The sequence below is a fragment of the Chelmon rostratus genome, chromosome 11 (genome assembly GCF_017976325.1).
Source record: "Chelmon rostratus isolate fCheRos1 chromosome 11, fCheRos1.pri, whole genome shotgun sequence".
NCBI lineage: Eukaryota > Metazoa > Chordata > Actinopteri > Chaetodontiformes > Chaetodontidae > Chelmon > Chelmon rostratus.
Window position 1 is genome coordinate 6,522,721 of NC_055668.1, and position 21,632 is coordinate 6,544,352.

Sequence of the window (21,632 nt, forward strand, 5' to 3'; positions counted from 1 at the left end):
AAGGGATTTAAACTCAATAAATAAAAAGGCAATCATTAACTGTAGTTCTGTGACAGGATGTGAGCTCACACGCTCATCCACCATCTGAGGTGCAGATTTGTCCAGTATGAATGTCATTACTAGGGCTCACATGATATTATCATTCCCAAAAATGTGGTTCGTTTTGCCCCTGGAGACAGGAGCTGCTGTTGCTAGTGATTATTGGAAAAATATTTGTTGGCTTGTTATTTCTCTGCTGGGTTTACATCACTGTTAACCATAATCCAGCCTGTTTCATTTCCAAATGCTTAGATTTGTGCTGCTTCATTGAGAGCCACCACTTAAGTGTAATTTCTTTGATTGAGGCCTTTTCAGTGATACTTGAGCCAGGCCTCCTCCTGCAGTACAACTGAAATAATGTTCGGTAATTACCGGACGGCTGATTGTGGCACTGACAGCTTCTCATTGTGTTGCGTAAGCCCCGTCAGTCCTTCTTGGTGTTCACATGTGCATGCTGAATTTAACACTTTCCACAGGACTTAGTGACAGACCTTTGTTTGCGTATGTTTACTCGTTGCTAATTGATGTCAACATCTGCTACTTTCCTTCCTGCACCACAGGTTAAATATAACACATAAGGCCATAAGAAAACACAACGTGCAATAATCAAGGTGAAGGTTTGAGTGCAGAATTCACCAAAACGCACAATGGAGTTCATTTTACATGATCTAGATTGCAATTATCTTGACAATAATATCTTCTTTAAATAGAGCTCACTAAGTATGACGTGACTCTGCCCTCATATAACAATGACCTCACCACGGACACTATGTTTTTACAAGCATTTAGGTGTATTAGATTAATCGCTGTCCCACCCTGAGAAATAAAGCAATGCACCTCAACTGGAACCCTCAGGTTCCAGTTGAGGTGCGGTTGAGGAAAGAGTGATTAAATAAAACTCGGTGTGTGTCACGGTCTACATATCTCACCCACTCCCAAGCAACAGTTGACATATTTCCTAAAAAAGTGATTGTCTACCTGTGCAGTACGTGATATTGCCACATTCCTATTTTTAACGCTGATGTATTTGCTGGATGCTGCCATTGTGTTCGCGCAGTTGGCTCGGCTTTGGCACTTTGAAGTTAGGTTGGAAAATAACCGTCAGGCCAGATACAGTAAAAAACAATGTGGTGCCATTTTGTCTGTCTCTTTTTATCACACCATTTATAGCTTCCTGGGTTTGGATTTAGGGGGGTGGCTGCCTGCCCTACCTTCTTACGGACTTCACATTATTTCCAATTCTATTGAGGTAAAATGCGCCAAGGGAATATGTGTCTGTGCGTCCACATCCATGGGTGTATCAACACTGTTATATCAGTAAAGGGTTGTAATTGAGCAGAAAGGAGGCTGTGATATACAGGAGATACAGCTAATCAACCTAAGCTGAAGAATTTAAAGATAAGACATGTTAAGTCTAATTACCCACTGAAGAAGCCTGCAGCCTGGGCCATTTTGACCAAAACAAGAACACATCACTTGTGGCCTGTTGTGGCTATAAGTTCATCCACCAATAAGGTAAAAATAGGTCAGCATTACCCAGCAGTGGCTTTGCTCATGTGTTGAAACTGTATTTTCATTCATAAGACTGCAGGTGTAATAATGCGGGAAAGCCACGGTGGCTCAAGTTGATACAACATACGTATTAACTGTACAACACACAGACATATGTCATGAGAAAGATAATCCAGTGGCAGGATTAGGCAATAAAACCCAACAATTACCCGTGCTGCGAACACACCGTTCCCGCCGCGAGCCAGTTCGAGTCACTAACATCATCCCAGGAATGTAACCGTCGTCGTGGCTCATCATTAGCGTAGTAGCGCACCACACCAGCCTTCACAAAACCCAAGTCCCAACACATCATTACCAGCTTACTCACTCACCTCCTTAGTCATGGAAAACGATCTGAGTCCTGAAATCATTTTCAGTTCGTACTTTATGTACCCTCAGGTTACACCACTCACAGATCCTCAGATACGCCAGCCAATTGTTGATGCTGGGTGGATGGAAGCATTTGCTCTTCAGGTTGATACTTCTATCAGTGATTATTTCCTTTTATTGCACAGTAGATTTGCCCTTTATTTAAAGTAGTAACAATTGATATTTTTGCCCACATGTGAGCAGTGGAAGAAACTGTAGACGGGTCACACAGAGAGCCAAAGGCCTGACATGGAAACCTCCATCTTTGTTAGCATAAAAAAAAAACAGAGATGTTTCATCAGCGACTGGAAATTTTGTATGTTAAAGGCGACTAAATACAGAATTATAAAACATTAATATAAAAATAAACATCTGTCACCCTCTTTTTAGCAATAGTCTGGTCTGGTAATGTCTTTCTCTGTACTTGATGCTTCACTATATTCACTTGTCATTTGTCTGTCTGCTGTTTGTAGGTGGGTTCACCACCTACAAAACTGTGGGTTGATCAGAGCTTTTTGGCTGAAAACAAGTTGATTAGAGCATTGAGACAAATGAATCAAATCAGTAAAGCTGCGACCCTTAAAACCCAAAAGAATGAGCTGAAAGCGAGAGCTGAGAAGCTGAGAGCGGTAGTGCAAAGTCTGGTGAAAACTCTCTAGGGGGTCTCCACTATGAGCAACACCTTTCACATGACACATACGCATAAAGTACCAGTCAAACGTTTGGACACATCTTCACATCCAAAGCTTTCTTGTTTTCTACATTGCAGATTAATACTGAAAACATCAAAACTATGGAACGACTTGGGGGATTATGTGTTAAACAAACCAAAATATGTTTTATAGTTTATATTCTTCAAAATAGCCACCTTTTGCTTTGATGACAGCTTTGCACACCATTGACATGCTCTTCATCATCATGAGGTAGTCAGCTGAAATGGTTTTTAATAGTCTGGTGTGCCATGTCAAGAGTTAGAAACTCTAGGTAGGTCTAGGTATAGAGTATAGGAATTTCTTGCCTTCTTGCATTTGAGACCATCAGCTGTATTGAGGTAGTGTTGGTATACAGTAAATAACCTCATTCAACTTTAGTAATCCATATTATGGCAAGAACCACTCAACTAAGTAAATAAACGACAGTCCATCGATACTTTCAGACAGGTCTGAAGGTCAGAAAGGTCAGAGAATTTCAAGATCTTTGCTGGTGACACTGTTGGCGATTTATTCAAAATTAAAGGCACCCTGACCACACACAGGAACCAGCATGGCTACCACAACATTCTGCAGCGACACGCCATCTGGTTTCTGCTTCGTGGGGCCATCATTTGGTCTTCAAATGGACATTGATTAAAAACACACGTCCAGGCTGTGTGAGGGCTATTTGACCAAGAAGGAGAGAGTGCTGCATCAGCCGACCTCGCATCCGCAAACCCAGCTGAGATGGTTTGGGATGAGTTGAGCTGCAGAGTGACGGAAAAGCAAAAGAAGAAAACGTGCTCAGCGTTTATGGGATCTCCTTCAACACCGTGTTCCAGGTGAGCGCCTCATGAAGCTGACAGAACAGCGCCTACAGCTGTCATCAAAGCCAGAGGTGACTGCTTTGAGAAACCAAATAGAAAGCATGTTTTGCTCTGTTTACATTATTTTCACACACCATTACATATGTGCTGTTTCATGTGTTTTATGTATTCAGTATGCATCTACAATGTAGCAAATAGTAAAAGTAAAGAAAATGCATTGAATGAGAAGGTGTGTCCAAACTTTTCAACTGGTGCTGTAGTTATTTGATCTGAAACACTGTCGTTTTATTTCATTATTAACTATTTTTATCTTCCCCTGCTACCTCCATGACTTCCTATGAGACTTCTTCGAGTAGTGCGTGCTGTAATAGTTTATTATTATGGCCGTATTGTGACGTGTAAGCTCAGTGAGCCACAGCAGGGCTGATCATTTGATCTACCTCAGCCATGCAGCGGCAGATAAACACCGCAGCTCTGCCCACATCATGGACAGCCTCTGCAGGGACAGGAGGAGGCTGCTGGCCCACAGAGAGCCCTCTTTGTTGTCCATTGGTGCCACCATGGCATGCTGACAACAAAGGATCCCTTGAGCCTCTGCGGGCCAGGTCAGAGGTCCCGTTCCTCCAAGCACAGGTGAGACAAAAGACGGGTCCGGCTATCAGTCTCCCTGGGGGCCGTCTGTCACCAGCCCTTATCAGCATCTGGGATCCTGCTTCATGAGAGCAGCCCCACATAAAGACCCCCAGGATGTTCAGTGTGGAATGTGATTCACCAGCACTCCCGAACCTCTTTGATTGACTCTTTGAGTCATTAGACGTAAGACAATCCTTAAGATTGCAGTAAAACCTTTATTTGTCTTCCCCTTTATGTGCTGTAGATCTAAATTTGATGCCATTCATATATTCTCAGTCTATGCTATACAGTGTTTGCAGTGTTGTGTTATTGGGAACTGGTTTGTATAATTTGGAGCATGCATGCTTCCTTTGCCCTGGAAACAAAGTCCACTTGATCCAGTTATTGAACGATATAAGTCATATAGTCGCTGCTAAAAGAAGAAACCTCTGCAGACTTTTCCAGCTCCCTGAGGTGAAGGATGCATGAGAAACCTGACTCCATGCATACCCCTCTATACAAATGTATGAAACCATAACATAAACGCTGTGAAACAAAATGAAGGCTGCTGAATATTTTAACGAGAGAGCTTGAATTTTCATGACACAACCTGGCAGTTTACGTCGTTCTGCTATGAATGACACTTTTCTACTTGACATTTTATCATTGTTTTCTGCTGGCGGGAAGGTCAGAGTCAGTTTTTCTGGGAGCAATTAGAGTCTTCTCACAGATGCTTGAGAATTTCTATTCATGACATAATCCTGTTAAACACAACTGTGATTTATCCAATAATTCAAATTCACTGATTTCAGTGTGCGAAAGAATACTTTACTAGTGGGTTTACATCTTCCTCCAACACAAGACGCATATGCTTCTGTCATGAAATGCTCTTTCCATCGATCCACGAACCTGTGTTTGCAAGAGAATATTTCAAAAGGTGGGAATATTTCACTGAGGTTGTACAACAGAGTAATATCTGGTACTTTGCACTGTGTGTGTGTCTGTCTGTCTGTCTGTGCTATGTATGTGTGTGTCTGTGGGTGTTTATTTCTAAGAAAAAGACTGAATCAGCTCTGACGGTCTCTGAGTGACAGTGGGGCGAGCAGCTTGTATCATACTATGTCACAAATACTTGGCAGCGAGGCAGAAACTGTTCAGCAGACACAGGAAGTGTGTCAGTGTGGGACATACTGTACATCTGTATCACCAACTATACCTGCGAAGATTTCACTAAATGTGGGTCATAACAGTAGGCAGGGACAGGGCGTGTTTCCAGCCTCATACGCTGATAAAAGTCATTCGAATGGATTTGAAAAGCTGTGAATCTTCACATCAGTTTGTTAAATCTGCTCAGAGAGGATCTACAGAGGAGCACGATGGACACAAACCACAGACTGTTCCTTTAAATGTCTGCTGCGAAGTCTTCTTTCATGCTAAATGGAAAAAGAAAACCGGTTCCTTCTTCTTGACTCCTAAGCCAAAGTTCTGGGGCGAACCCACGTACAAGGACGTCCTCCACGTCAACACCAGGCCCTCCATCTGGAAGCCTCTTTTAAACCTCTGCAGTTGACACAGGACGTGTCATCCACGCTCCTCCTTCAAGTGGAAAGTGTCAGCACCCGGTGCAGTTGGAGTCAGGCAGCTTCACACCATCTGTTCTCTCTGTTCTAAATAACCATAGAATGTGGTTCAAACTATAAGTAAAACAGACACTTTTCAATTCATTTCAAGTAATAGTCTTACATTTAGATGAGAAGGCTGATGTAACGTCTGCATGGTAAATGTGCAGCTACAGCCAGCAGGTGGTTAGCTCTTGCGACCTCTCTGGGGGGCAGGTTGGAAAAATATGATCTGCACGATGATTCTATCATCTGAGACATTTTGTGAGAGTTTATGTTCAGCTTCAAACGATGTATACGGTCTGAGTTCGCAGCCTTGTATGAGTAATCACCTGACACGTGATGGGGCGAAGCTGGTACCGTTTGATTGGAACGGCTCAGCTTTCCAAATGTCCCTTCAGGGTTTTTCCAAACAAACCCATGATGTCAGAGTTTCAGAATCACACAGGGAAGCAGCGTTCACAAAAATCCAGATGATACATGTTTTCCATAAAGAAGACTGTTCCGGTCGAACCGAAATTATGTTTCATGATTTTCAACTTTTCCTTTCGGCCTCAAATGAAACTGCTAAATGCTACATTCAGTTTAACATTCAGGTCGGGGTTTCAGTCATCATTTGTGTTGATCAAAACTATAAAAACAAGAACTTTCCCTCCACTGAACCCTTTGCTGTTGTGTCACTATCACCACGCTGAGTCTCAGAAACCTGACTAATGTGTTTTGATAAGGGATTACATTGCTTTTCACAGTTTACAGTGTTACCAGCTTGGTAACAGCACGTTGTGTCTCCTGTTGTTTGCCTCATGTGTGTCAGGGAGAAGCATCAAAGCCTCTGATGCACCTCGTCCACTCACCTGTCTCAGCCTGTCCCGTCTCGTCCTCGTCCAGTCAGCCTGAAAATTGCACCTTTGGGATACAGTGACGTGATGTAGAACGTGTAGTATAACTCCTCTGGGTTAGCGGAGCTCCATCACACACACACACACACTCATATTGATTTACTCCAGGCTGCTCATACCTCATGATGAGTCAGCTAAAAAAAAAAGTCGTCTTCAGACAAATGCTGATTCTCCAAGTTTCTTTATGAACTTTCCAAAATGTGTGAACTCTGAGAGCCAAACTCACAAAATCACAAAGCGATAAACATGAATATAAATATAAATATGGCACATGTGTGATAAGTTGCTAAATGTGCTGAGATTTCCGGCTTTCAACAGCCAGTGCTTTTTCAGCAATAAAAGCAAAGCCACTGTCATTAATGCAGTATTTTATATCATCATTTATTGCATCTTTAACACAAATTTCTGTCAGATCACACTTTACTTAGATTGTTTATGTGCCTCTTTTATAAAAATGCGACAAAATCAGTGACATGTCAACAGAGCAGTGCCTGTTCAGGTTGTTGTGACAGAAATTAGAGTCAGAGATTACTTAAAGTCACAATTACACAATGTTTCTGATGTGATTTGTGTCCCACTGAAACAGAAACTGGAGTAGCAATGAATCACTGAGCGTCATATGATATGATATCAGCTTTGGAGTGAACGGCAGTTTATTTCCGAGTGAATGATGGCGGCCATGATTCTTCAGACGTCTGTGATTTATTTATTGGTGGGAACTTTCTCTGTGAACCTGCTGCAGCATGATGTGACCAATAAAAAATACATTTTCATTTTCATTTTTTGAATTATTCCCATTTAACGATTAACGGCAATAAATTACACAACTCCTATTTTTCACAGCTGTTACATAGAAAATACTATCACTTTTTACTCATTAAAAACAGCATGTACGGGGTAAAGTATGATGTGGAAAATTAACAAGACTGAAAAAAAACATTAACTTGAGACTTAATGTTTTTATTCTTTAGTCTTTTTAAAGTCACAGGTGCAGTATATTCTACAGTGTTGAAAAGTTGGAAAGGTCAAACTACTATTAAACAAGGTTTCATTCTGATCCTGCTACTCAACACACACACACACACACACACACACACACACACACACACACACACACACACACACACGAACACAATTATTTTTTGCCACTAAGTAACCAAACACTGACTTAATTCCTTGAAGACTTAACCATAACTGTGTATCCCCAGCTCTTATTCAGTCGGACCAGCTTTTCGTCCACAAAATGTGACTGTGTGAGAAGATTTTTGTACCTGTAGCGCATGTAGTACCAGTTCACTCACACATTCCCCCCAATTAGCTGGATTGGGATTGGATGATCTTTCGGGGTCCGGACTGTCAGTTATTCTCCAGTGACCACACATAGTTTGTCTCCCTTCCTACTGCTGTGCTGGTTCAATGGCCGGTCAGGAGAACTCAGGTGTGTCAGCACACAGACGGGGGCTACTGGAAGCCTGCCAGACAACTATGGGAGGTCCTGTCCATTCATAGGGAGCCCTCAGCACAGCCATACTGAATGAGCCCACTGAGAAAATGGCCAATTAATGCTGATGTACATTTTTGGACTCAAAGAGCTGCCACTGTTGACATGCTTGATCGACACAGATGCAAAATACTTATGATATGACAAAAACACTGATGTCTTTGGGTGGGAGGCTGCCGGAGGCAACGAAAACACAATTTACACAAGCTTTGCAGAAAAACATATCGCTCCTCGATCATGGAGAGCGTTGCATAACCGCCTGAAGAGGCACCGTCCTGCCCCAGATCGTGTTGTTTTTGTTTGTGTGTACGTGCAGGTTGCCAGACTCCCTTTGTTACCATGACAAATGCCATTAGGCACACTAGTGTTTCTCTACTTAGACTGTAGTTCATACATTCCCCTGGCCTCGATAAAATCTCACATCTACGTGTGTGTTTGTCTCTATATCACAGGCGAGGCTTGTTGGGGGCACCTTGGCGAAGAAAGGACGGCTGGGTTGCAGTTATCGCTCTCCTCTCTATCGCAGCAGCATCGTAGGCATATTTGATCCAAATCTTTCAGATCTGAAGAATGTTCAATATTTCTTAATGATTATAGATAATGAATTTGGTGTCCCTGAGTCAGGAGTGGCCCAGATGAGCCACATATGTGTGAGGGAATCATCATATCTTGATTTGCAGGTGACCCTCACACTTCATATTAAACACGTCTGGCTCCATTCTCTTTAGATGACCTTTGAAATCCTCAGAATCTCAAATAATGAGCTCCTTCCTCTGATGGCCAAAAGATGAACCATCCCTCCAGCTTACACTTGTCCTATCCAGGCCTGACCCAGAATTAGTCCTGAAAGAGGAGCAGACCTGTCCCCTGTACGCTCACTAACACACACACACCCGCTGAGGCACCCATAGATCAGAAACACAGCTGACCCAGATGAACGTCCCAATTATAAAGAACTAAGGGAGGGTCACAAGAACATAATACGTGATGGTTAAGTCTTTAAACAACTGAAAAAATACGGCAGATCAAATATACCCAAGTGTTATCTTGCTGCTCCGGAGAGGCTATAAGGTGTTTGGTGGCATGACACCCTTAATTATTGGCCTCTGCGGGGGATTCATGCCCAGCTGAGAGATAGCGTGTGACTGTGTGCAGCCAGGGCCACCCACAGAGATAAAAGAGGAACGGTGTCGTGCAGACAAAGACACTGGGCCTCACCGGCCCTTCAGATGCCTGCCCTTTCTTGGAAGAGTCATATAAGAGCTATTAGGGAAGTCATTTGCTTCTTTTCCCACTTCCACATCAGAGGGGAAATTCCATCTTTATACCTGTCAGTTCACTCTTCACAGATCCACTGTCTGTGGTTCTCTTTCCCTTTTAAGGTTAAGGGTTACATTTTTTTTTTTTTAATGTTTTGAGTTAATTTGCAGCATATCTGTCACTTAAACAGGCACATTCCTCTTCGCATGCAAGCGGCAGGTGTTGTTGTTTCTGACAGATAATAGCAGTCTAGTCCTCTCCCACCATTTCATGATTTATAGTTTATCTCTGGCATTTTTTTGTCCAAGGTAATTGAAATAATTAGGTCAGGTTCGTCTTAAAGACGCAAACGCTCGCAGGTAATGTGAGAAAGGATTGTTGTGATTTCTGATTGAGTCAGGTGGTGCAACAGGCCTGTACACCGTTGCGTGTGAACCTCTGGCTCATTGCCAGGTGAGAGAGCGAGTTAAAGGACAGGTTGCATAAGAATTGCGGTATGTTTTGATTTTGAAAGAGCGTGTGTCACGGAATGTGTGTTTAAATTGGCAATACGCATGGTCAAGAGTCACGTAGGGCATTTAATTAGACAAGTGATGACACTGATTGTTTCCTGCTCACTTTGACTATCGTCACCTTTCTAAAAATATTTTTTGCAGTGTAATATAAGCAGGCTCCGGCCACAGTTCAGCCACCACCAAAAGGAAAACTTGTCCATAATGGAAAACGGTGTGTGAACACATTGTAATAACAGGGTCATAACCTAATCCATTTCTGCAAATAATAATAATAATAATAATAATAATAATAATAATAATAATAATAATAATAATAGTTTCATATTCTTAAAAAAAACAATAAGATTACTTAATTGTTATTTTACAATACTTTATTTGATAAATCTATAATGATATAATCAGTTATGATAAATCTATAACGTCTGTTTTCGTGGCTCTACAGGAACTTTAATTTGGGGAGGTTTTGAAAGTATTTTAAAACAGAAACATTTGTAGTATTCTTCGCTCATTTATTTGTTGTTTTTTGTAAAGGTATGAAGCACAAAACATTTAAATCTAATTTTGTTCTAAAGATTTCTTCTAACTGGAGCGGGTGAAGCGCTGTTTGGTCGGTGTGCAGAGCTCTTTGAGAACTTTAAGAGCCGCTGGTAAGAATTATTTTTGATTATTGGCGCCCTCTAGGGGATTAAACCTGAAAGTGCCTGATATTTAGCACAACTACATCTCCCGTCATGCAGTTCACCCGGAAGCGCTTTCGCAGTCAAACCGTGACGTGTTTTTGGGGGTGCGCGTACAATGAATGGACGGTCCTCTCCGGCGATGGACGGCAGAGCTGTGAAGGCCTTACTATTCGATTTGGACAACACGCTTATTGAGACAAGTCGCGCAGGTGGAGTGGCGATACAAAAGGTGACGAAGTCTGGACATTAACTTCCGCATTTGTAACGTCAGTCTGCGGGAAATGTTCATTGAACTAAATTTAAAGAGCGAGGACCACTGGGGACTCATCTCCAAACACCGGACGATGAGTGTCATTTAGTTTGTTTAAACAGGCTGTTTTGATTGCTGTGTTAAACTGTAATTAAGAAAAATAAGTAATGGATGGGCTACTGCTGCCCGTGCTCACTTCTGATTGGCTGAGGCGCTGGGAGGGGCAAACATGTAACGGTGCAAATACTTACTGTATTTCAAGTTTTTTGAAGCATTTAAACTTCACCCAAAGCCTGTATACACACATAGTCCACTCCTACAGGTGTTTTCACCAGGTGATAGTGAATAAGTAACTAATTAACAGTGGCTCCATTCCAATCAGGTGACCCATCCATGCAATGGTGGCAAGTGACAAGGTAGTTTTACTCAAGTATTGTACTTTCTTGAGAATGTCTTTTGTCTGATACTTTTATACTTTTACTCATTTCAGGGACAAATATTGTGTGTGCAAATTAAAATTTTACACACAACACAGTAAAATTTCCATTATTGCAGATTAAACCACCCAACAGGATGTAAGGCCACTACAGTTAGCTCCACCTCAGCCAGCCACAACACTGAAATGCTTCATACATGTTTATGGATCAGTTGTAATATTTCACTAACATGATATGGAATAATACCTGACAGAATGTGCATAATGCACAGACTTCCCATACTTCCTGATATAACTTCAAGCACCAGATTGAAACACCGCTGCAGCCATGCCAGTGTGTCTGTGACCCTGCATGCACATAGGAGGGACCTGAAACTGGAGCAGCCGCAGCTCAGACCTTTACCGTTCGTATTAGTGCATATAATATCATTTCCAGTAAAGCTCTGCTCAGCATCAGCCTCTGAAATCCTACACCATAGTCAGGATTTCAGAGGAGGTTATCAGTCCTTTTTTTTTTTTTTTTTAAACTGGCTTTGGTTTAAAAAGTCTATCCAGAAGCTTTCTGCTATATTCGATCTTTTTCAGATGCATGGCTTTAAACGTGAGCAAATGTCTGATTTTCCTTTGCAAAACATGCAGGCATAGATGCCAAAAGACTTTAGGTTGATGTAAATTTTATTCTTTAATATGAGACCACTGTTTTTAAGAGGATCTGACATGCTGCAATTTACTTACCTGATTTTCACAGAAGATGTATATTTACATGTAATAATGGTTTGCTAAAACACACCCACCAGGAGAAGTGCCTTTAGTGGTGCCTACAACCTCCTCCCACCACAGACGGTTGTGTTGCACTTTAGCCTTAACATTTAAAACAGTCTCAACACTGACCTCTTGTGGTCATTGCTGAATCAGACATACATGTTTTATTATGTTATCTGTTGTGCTTGAATCTTACAGACCAGTGACTTTTTGAAGAACACACTGGCCCTTGATGACATGACCATCAGCAACATTTGTGACAAGTTCAAGCAGAAGCTTCTCCGTGAGAGTTTTGACCCCTCAGCTGGCAGATCCATTGACGAGGTCCGTGTGGGTCACTGGGAGGAGAGCATCCAGGAGGCAGTGGGCGGCGGTCACACACCCTCTCTGGCAGCTCAGTGCTACCACCTGTGGAAAAATAGCCGCCTGGAGGTCCTCAGTCTGTCCCCTGAAATACGCTCCCTCCTGAAACAAATGCGCAGCAGATACAAGCTGCTGCTGCTGACCAATGGGGAGTCTCAGACCCAGAGAGAGAAGGTGGAGACAGTCGGATGTGAGGAGTTCTTCGATGCCATTGTGATTGGTGGAGAACACGCAGAGCAGAAACCGCTCCGCTCCATCTTCACATTGTGTTTTGAAATGCTGCAGGTGGAGGCCCAAGACTGTGTTATGGTGGGAGACTCTCTGGACACAGATATTCAGGGGGGCTTTAATGCAGGAGTACGGACTACAGTTTGGATCAGCAGTGCAGGAGGCGCTGTGCCAGATGGTTCAGTGAAACCAGACTACACCATCCCAACTGTGCTGGACCTGCCAGATATTCTGGCACAACTGCAGTGAGGAAGACTGGTGATTAAAACCATGTGAAGGAGGACGACTGTCACTTATGTTAATTATGTTATCACAGTCATTTTTCCAACTTTGAACAAGTGCAAGTTTTACTTGTATCCTGTAATTTTAGAGTGTGTAGTACAATGTGGGCAACTGCGAATCAGCACTGTACGTAGTACAATTTTAAATACTTTCCATTTTCTGCTTCTTTTTACTCCACAACATTTCTGACAGCTGTAGTTTTTACAAAAAACACACTTATCAAACACAATCTGCTATTAATGATTAAATAAGTGGTTCCCAACCCTTTGAAACAGACAACATATAATGAAGTGAAAACTTGCTCCACAACTACCCAGCTACTACAGTGAAATGCCTTGAGTCATCAGCAGTCTAATACATCAGTCACATGGGCAATTTCCTGCACAATGAGTACTTTCACTTGTCTTATCTAAGAACATTTTACTGACAGTATGTCTGTTCTTTCGTTTTGCAGTCCTACCCTAAAATCCGGATTATTTGTAATGGAATTACTTAAGTGAAGGATCATACTTGTTGGTACGCAGGTACATTTTTATTAAACGCTCAGACTGACTGTACAAAAAGACCTTTGGGTTATTTTCACACACCTTACCAGATGTCAACACATTCATTCCATCACATGCTGCCACTTGGGTGTTTTTTCCAACTCTTGACTTCTGATAAAAGGAGATAAACTTCTCAGGCACCTTCTGACACATCATGGCTTTACAGTTTGATGTTGAATCTTTCTTCAGCACGGTTAACTCCAGCAGCTTCACTGGATATAAAGACACATTTTAATGAAACACACAGCAGTTTCATACAAGAAACTTTCCCTTGATTTTGATTTTGTCGCATTTAAGCTATATATCTTTACTGGTTGTTCCACAAAATTCATTTAACATCTAATTTGACTTTGATGTTCATCGCTGCGAGCTCGGCGACAAAGTAGCGGAAGACATAAGGAACAGACACCGAGTCGATAGAGTCGCTTTTACCACACAGAGTGCAGACAGTCTTTCGGTGGCGCGTGGCTGACCAGTACGGCGGCGGTTTCTCTAACAGAGGGGAGAGCAGGCTGCCACAGTCAACACACACCAGAGCCACCGATCGGTCCGAGCAGTTGAAGAGGCGATCGTGAAGCAGGAAAGAAGAGCCGTGGGCCAGCAGGGCGTCTCGCTCCATCTCCCCAAAACGGATGCCTCCCTGGATGTTCCTCCCTCCCACCGGCTGGTTGGTCACCTTGTCTCGTGCTCCCGTGGTCCTCACCTGGAACTTGTCGGAGACCATGTGACGTAGCCGCTGGTAGTAGACGACTCCGATGAAGATGTCGGCCTCCAGCTCCTGACCGCTCAGTCCGCTGTAGAGCCGCTCCGTGCCGTAGTAGTTGTATCCGCCCGCGCGGAGCATTTCACCAAAGTACTCGAGCGCAGAGCTCTTCTCTGAGAAAGTGAAAGGCGTGGCGTCGTGGCTCAGGCCGTGCAGGGCGCCGGACTTGCCGGCCATGCTTTCGATCAGCATCCCGATGGTCATGCGGGAAGGGAAGCCGTGGGGGTTGAACAGGATGTCGGGACTCATGCCGCTCTCTGTGAAGGGCATGTCCTCAGCTGGCCACAGACGGCTCAGGATGCCCTTCTGCCCGTGGCGGCTGGCAAACTTGTCACCAATGGTGGGGTTCCGCGGCACTCGTACAGTGATGCAGACGCGTTTGAAACGGCCTGCGCCAGTGTCGTTGCTGCAGATCTTTATATTGTCAACAACACAGGCCTCTTGGCTCCTGGCAGAAAAAAAGGAAATACACATTACTGATTGTAATTTGAAAGCTGCAAAATCAAATATACTGTAAAATGTAATTAATATTGAGGAATTTGTTTTTCCGAGATCATTATTTCATTATTTGAGTGATTTCAGTGAGCTGATGAATAAAACATAGGTACACAAATGTTGACACCTACTTGTAGTAGGTGATGAAGGTCTGGCCAGTGTTGAGGTTGATGTAGCAGTAGAAGGGGTCTCCATGCTGAAGCGTTGATCCAATGTATGGCAGTCCATCAGCGTCCAGTTTTTCATTTACTTTAGGGTCACCTGGCTTGGTCCCAAACACCACGCCGTCTTCACCCTTCACCTTGTCTGCCAGGTCCACCAGCTCAGTCTTGTAGATACTTCCGTGGGCAAAGCCTCTCTCCCACGATGACTTGTTCACAATCTAATAAGAACACAGCGTGTCAGGATTTCACTCTATTTCTATGAGGGGGGGGGGGGGACTTTTGTGTTGTACTCACCATGGCATCTTCCATGTCGTAGCCTGTATAGGATATGACGGCCACAATGGCGTTGGTGCCGCTGGGGTAGTTGTCCAGGTTGTAGTGGTCGTACATGTAGGGCCTGACCAGCGGGCTCTGAGGAGTCTGGAGCCGGTACAGCTTGTTATCTGAGCGATCCATGAATGAGTGCAGGGGGAACCCCATAGTCTGCTTACCTGAGAAGAGAATGAGTTCAATCTCTGGTGGAAACAATGCTTCACAGCAGCTAGAAATGGCGATGAAAGGATTGAAGTAATAGGATTTCACCAGCCTGCGCACCTGCACAGGTGTATGGTGCCATTAATGGTGGTCTAAAACTCACCCATCTGACACTGGTACATGTTTCTAGGACTCTGGTTATGGTCTGAATAGGGGATGAAGTTGGCCACCACGCTGAGCATACTGTGAGGGAAGAGCTCCTGGTGTGTGGTCACTCCAGGCTCAGTCTCATCCTCCAAGATGCCCACATTGATATAAAGCTGCAACAAGACCGAAAAAGACGATTAAATAAAACAATTCAACAACCAATATGCAAAAAATCTGTCTTTACACTTGTGTGCTTCAAATACTGGGCTCATCCAACTACCACAGAATCTTTTTAAATCATAGTTTACACATACCTGTTCAAAGGTGCCAATCAGCTCCTGCTTGCCAAGCGCTAAGTTTCGTACAGGCCGCACCATACGACAGGGCGTGGTGAAGAGGAACAGGCCTGGGTACATGCTGGCCTTGCCTGTTTTTGGAACCAGAACGATCTCGGTCCAGGCAGGGATCTTCTTCTCTTTCAGCACCTGAAGGTATTTGCTTTAAACTCAGTTTTCTGCACAAATAACATGCAAGGCACAACCACTTGACATTTTATGACATCTTATACATATCTGTACAAATATCTTGACAAACCTTGAACCTGCGGAGTGAGTCAACCACAACTGGGGCTAATTCAGTCTCCACCCAGCCTACGACAGCCCCATCAAGGACCACCGGGTAGCAGTCTGAAAAGGCTTGGCCGGGAGATCCATCCACTGGAGTAACACCTTAAGCACCAGACACAGAAAAGGTTTTCTAGTATGCACTCCAGCCCACTGACACGTGCTTTTAAATTTGTGTCAGACTCTCACTCACCAAGGGAACAGAGCAGAGCAGGCAGGGATGCGGTGGACAAGGTTGGCGCCACAATCTCACAGCTGGCCGTCATGTGGTTCATGAGTCCACAGGGCTCTCCGTCCGGAGTGTGGACGGGACACAGGAAGCCCCAGGACTCAGGCAGCAGCTTACGAACAGACGTGGTCCTCATCTTGGCGAAAGCTGCCCCCCTGTGCACGCAGCGGAAGTGGGACAGGTAGCGGATGAAGTTGAGCTTGTCAGCTACCACACACAGGCCTGTGTTCTGCAGCATGCCAAGACCTATGGAGAGAGGGCAACCCAAATTTAGATGAACTACGTCTTTTATAACAAAAAGCATGTAGTCACACTCAACTCATATAGCCATACCTGTCCTGGAGTTGAGGTTCCCAGTGGCCAGCAGATACTCAAAGGGTTTGGTCAGGTCTGTGCCCATGCTGAATATCTTCATCACATTTTCAGCAGTCCAGCCTCCCCTCAGTCTGTTGCCTCTCTTATTTAAGGACAGCTTCACAGACACCAACCAGGCAGCCATTCTCTCCTGTTGGCAATATTATAAGGGTTAAATCCATAATGTAAGATCTCTAAGACAAAAAAAACTGTCCCCTTTGGTGTTCTACCAGTACATTTCAGATATTTAGAAAGGCATGCATTGTTTTAATCTACTAATATGAAAGATTTAATTTCTCAGTAAAGAAAGCAGCATGACTACTTCATGGTAAAGTCAAGCACAGCGTAAAAACTTCACATGCCTCACTCAGTGCTTGTTCAAACGTCTTCATGACCTCACCTTCAGAAACATGAGGTAGAGCTGACCGGGAGTGAGCACTTCCTGACACATGATGCTGTCGGGGTTTTCCTCCATGCACTCCTGCTTGGCAAACGTGAACAGCTTCCTGGTCATCAGACACAGCAGGTAGAACTTCTCCACGTCCGACTTCAGGTGGATACAGATGCACTCACTGGTCAAAACAAAGCACGACTCATTTTACTACCAACACCAAAAAAGACGATAAGTAGAGTAAGGTTTCTGTCAGGCGGATGATTAAAAAAAACGCAACGTCAAAGAGACTTACTCTAGCAGGAAGTTGGCACACTGCTCATTTGTGTACCACTCAGGAAGGTTCATCTTAACCCTGAAGCGCTCTCCGAGGTAATTAAGCACCTTGCTGTGGGTGGTGCAGCCCTCCTCCATGACGATGCGCAGCATCTCTGATGCACAGCTCTTGTAGAAGGAGTTGTCCTCACGGCCCTTGATTAGCTCCTGGTAGATCTGGAAGTCTGTGAAGTCCACCAGAGCCTGAAGGATAGTACAGAGAGAATGAGCTGTATTAACACATCATACAGCACCAAAAGAGGTTTTACCTTATGTTTTATTGTCTTTCTCAAAGATATTCTGTTCTGTTTAGCACCTCTCTTTTGGTACAATAATGAATGCTGCAGACTTTTTGAAAAACACATGAACCTGATTACTACCTTAAGTGCAAAGCCCAGTGGGAGGAAGAAGAGCTCTTTCTGGTAGATGAAGTTCAGCATCACAGTCCCATTTTCCAGATAATGGAGGTTCATGTTGATGGCCGTGTGCTCTTCCTTCACGCAACGCATAGAAATACCTGTGAGAAGAAAAACCGGATGCCATCCAATGGAAAAGATATGCAGCTTGAATTGTCGTGCCCACACTTTAATTACACTTTCACTACAGTTTTGCACATTAGCTAAAAGGTTATATTTACCATACTGAGTGTATCCCTGCCCCCTGCTCTTCCACTTCGGTCTTGACATGGCGATAGGATAGTTCCTCCTTGGCATGATCAGCATACGAATAACTTTCTCAATTCCATTCACGATGAAATAACCTCCCATTTCCTGTTCATGTTAAAGAGGGAGTTGGTCCTTTATTAATAAATATGACTGCATGCCATGAATTTCTGCTCATCTCACATTACAAATGTGTGTCTCACCTCTGCTTCTTCATGATGTTCTACAAGCTCTTTGGGGGACATGCCATGAAGGTTACACATCTTGGACTTCACCATGATTGGCAGTTGACCCATGGACTGTTTGATGATGCCTTTGGGAACACCGTTGATTGACCAGCTGATGTCCGCCTGAGATGAGACAAAACAACAACCAGTAAAATAAGTGACCAAAGTGTTATCATGCCTCTCACGTACAGTTTAGATCCTCCATCAGGACTTTTCCAGTTTGCAGACTCACCACCAGCTTTCCTTTGTATGAACATCTTCTTCCCCTGCACTCTGCTGGAAACACCTTCATGTCCCTGCAGATGCTCCCTTTGGCGACCACCGGGTTGTAGATGGTGGCTTCGACAAAGGAAAGGCTGATCCGGTCATTTCTGAACATGAACTCCAAAGGGGGGATGGACTGAGGAAGGCATGCCACACAACAAACACGGGAAACGTTACGAACACAACACTTAGCAGGAGAAACTGACTGAAGGTTACTTCAAGACAACTTTAGGAAAAATGCACATAGGGGTCAATGAAAAAGACAATGAGAACAGTAACAAGCTACCTGGTGCTAGCTTTCACTGACTGCTTAAGGGTTGTGCATTATTTCAGTGTGTCCTAAGCGCTTATGATGTGTTTACTTCTCAAACAGCAGTCACAAATCCACACAATTTGAGAACTACTTGATAGCTAGCTAAGCTAGCTAATACAGTAGCTAAAAACAATGAGTTCCTTTATGTAACTAGCTGCTAGCTTTTCAGTAACACTGAGCTGGGTGTCATTTCAAATGGCTTTAACGTTAAAGACAAGCCACTGTAGTGTCGTTTCTTACTAAAAGTTTTTCACCTTCAAAAATTGCTCAATTGAGGCATAGTTTTAGCATAACCTGAGGCAGCAATATGTTGGTTTCTAACTTTGTTCAAAGACAGTTGAACCGACCTGCACAACGCGGCTGAGTCCGTCAGTGACAGCCTGGTCAAACGACTCGATGTGCGCTTTCGTCAGGTCCTGAGTAGCGGCATGTTGAGTCTCCTTCAGGGCGCCAAATCCTCCCTCTGTCAGATTCTTTAGACTCGGACCTTTGACCAAATTACTCCACTTTTCTGAGAAGTCCATGCTTGCAATCCCAAGGATGCATTGGCTTGTTTACCACATGTGCATGGAGACACAGGAAGTGTAACCCTGCGGCACAGGAAGTCTTCCTCTTCTTCTTCGCTAAGGTTTTTTTTGCAGGTCGCATCTTTGTTCTGACTACTGCCATCTTGTGGTGATGGTTGGCTCCTACAATGTCTGCTCTTTGTAAGCGTTTTATTTCATCATCTCATCTCTGCCACATTATATTCTGCATATTCTACAGTTTTAAATTCTTTACATTGTTCCAAGTGGATTCTTCCCCATAATTTAAAATGTGCTAATGGTGTTTCTATGCTAATCATATTTAGTGGGTTTTCCCATGGATGGTTTCTTTCATCTGTGTTTTCTGAAAAGATGAAAACTACTGACACACGTGCAGCTTGCATGAGGTTGGGTAACAAAGACTGGAGCTGCATCTGTTTGTCACCTGCACCTGAAGGCTTCAGGCAGATAGTAGTTATACCTCTGTTTTCCTAATAAAACTGTAAAACTTTCTTATCTCTTGTATCCAAAGGAAGCAGAGCTTTAAATTGCATGTTCTTTTTTAAAGTTAAAACAGCAATACTAGTGTAATTCCCCACTGTAGAAAAAGACACTTTCATTTTAACTATAAACACACATGTGGGGCTGTATTAAATGATAATCAATTTGGCGACAAAATCTCAGAAAGTAACTAGTAAAAACTTCCCAGAGCTGAAAAAAAAACTATTTACAAAATATTCGGGAATGATTTACAATGTTGAGTGTGCATTTCAGAGAAATGAAACAGTGAACAATATGACTAGTGCAATAATATACAGCACTGTGCAAAAGTTTGAGGCAGGTGTGAAAAAATGCTGTAAACTAAGAATGCTTTCAAAAATGGAAGTGTTAATGATTTATTTTTATCAATGAACAAAATCCAGTGAATGAACAAAAGAGAAAGCTGAATCAATTCAATAATTGGTGTGACCAACCTTTGCCTTCAAGACAGCATCAATTCTTCCAGGTATACTTGCTCACAGTTTTCGAAGGGACTCGGCTGGTAGGTTGATCCAAACATCTTGGAGAATGAACCGCAGATCTTCTATGGATGTGGGCTTCCTCAAATCCTTCTGTCTCTTCATGTAATCCCAGACAGACTGGATGGTGTTGAGATCGGGGCTCAGTGGGGGCCACACAATCACTTCCAGGACTTCTTGTCATTCTTCACACTGAAGACACTGGTTATTGTACCGCTCTCTGCCCTCTGCTACAGTGAAATAGTTCAAATTTTGACTCATCAGTCCAGAGCACCTGCCACCATTTTTCTGCACCCCAGTTCATATGTTTTCCTATAGTTGAAACGCTTGGCCTTGTTTCCATGTCGGAGGTAAGGCTTTTTGGCTGCAACTCTTCCATGAAGACCACTTCTGGCCAGGCTTCTTCGAACCGTAGATGGGTGTACCTTCATCCCACTGGTTTGCCAGTTCTGAGCTGATGACACTGCTGGACATCTTCCGATTTCAACGGGAAAATAAGCTTGATGTGTTTTTCATCTGCTGAACTAAGTTTCCTTGGCTGAACACTGCATCTACGATCCTCAACGTTGCCCGTTTCTCTGTACTTCTTCAAAAGAGCTTGAACAGCACATCTTGAAACACCCGTCTGCTCTGAGATCTTTGTCTGGGAGAGACCTTGCTGATGCAGTGTAACTACCTTGTATCTTGTTGCTGTGCTCAGTCTTACCATGGTGTATGACCTGTGACATGAAACTGTCTTCCACAACTTCACCTTGGTAGCAGAGTTTGGCTGTTCCTCACCCAGTTTTGAGCCTCCTAAACAGCTGTTTTCTATTTCAGTTTATTCAACCTACATGTGAAACTGGCGATCATTAGCATGTGTTAATAGGTATAATTGGTTGACCATACACCTGACTTTAATCCTACAAAATCTTTGACTGTGTGCAAGTATAGCTATAAGACTTGATGCTGGTTTGAAGGCAAAGGGTAGTAACACCAAATATTAATTTGATTTTTCTTTTGTCCACTCACTTTGCATTTTGATAAAAAAAAATAAACAATTACTATTAAAAAAATTAACGCATTCTTATTTTACAGCATTTTTTCACACCTGCCTCAAACTTTTGCACAGTACTGTATGTAATATACGTTGACATCAGTGTGACAGTGACGTATGGTGAAGGTATGGTAAGTTATATGTTAATGTGAAGTCACTGGTTCCTCGTCCTCTCTGTAGAGGTCTTCGGGCAGCGTCCCTG

General features: G+C 43.3%; 2 protein-coding genes across 2 annotated transcripts; one reads left to right on the forward strand and one right to left on the reverse strand.

Moving 5' to 3' along the window:
• The first annotated feature begins 10,661 nt into the window (after window positions 1-10,661).
• LOC121613713 (N-acetylneuraminic acid phosphatase) lies at window positions 10,662-13,492 on the forward strand. Its single transcript, XM_041947310.1, has 2 exons — window positions 10,662-10,793; window positions 12,211-13,492. The coding sequence occupies exons 1-2, from the start codon at window positions 10,680-10,682 to the stop codon at window positions 12,850-12,852; spliced, it is 756 nt and encodes a 251-aa protein (XP_041803244.1). The 5' UTR covers window positions 10,662-10,679; the 3' UTR covers window positions 12,853-13,492.
• polr1b (RNA polymerase I subunit B) lies at window positions 12,974-19,430 on the reverse strand. Its single transcript, XM_041947309.1, has 15 exons — window positions 19,199-19,430; window positions 18,507-18,674; window positions 18,251-18,397; window positions 18,023-18,155; window positions 17,766-17,902; window positions 17,366-17,589; window positions 17,080-17,251; window positions 16,659-16,830; window positions 16,290-16,571; window positions 16,068-16,201; window positions 15,788-15,958; window positions 15,490-15,646; window positions 15,147-15,343; window positions 14,820-15,070; window positions 12,974-14,641 (listed from the first exon to the last, which is right to left on the reverse strand). The coding sequence occupies exons 1-15, from the start codon at window positions 19,373-19,375 to the stop codon at window positions 13,759-13,761; spliced, it is 3,405 nt and encodes a 1,134-aa protein (XP_041803243.1). The 5' UTR covers window positions 19,376-19,430; the 3' UTR covers window positions 12,974-13,758.
• Window positions 19,431-21,632: the final 2,202 nt, after the last annotated feature.

Coding starts and splice junctions, on each gene's coding strand:
- polr1b (XM_041947309.1), bottom strand. CDS start 19,375: ATGGACTTCTCAGAAAAGTGGAGTAATTTGGTCAAAGGTCCGAGTCTA. Junction 17,590..17,765: donor CACTGGGCTTTGCACTTAAG/GTAGTAATCAGG, acceptor ACTATCCTTCAG/GCTCTGGTGGACTTCACAGA. Junction 17,252..17,365: donor TGTGCCAACTTCCTGCTAGA/GTAAGTCTCTTT, acceptor TGTTTTGACCAG/TGAGTGCATCTGTATCCACC.
- LOC121613713 (XM_041947310.1), top strand. CDS start 10,680: ATGAATGGACGGTCCTCTCCGGCGATGGACGGCAGAGCTGTGAAGGCC. Junction 10,794..12,210: donor GTGGAGTGGCGATACAAAAG/GTGACGAAGTCT, acceptor TGAATCTTACAG/ACCAGTGACTTTTTGAAGAA.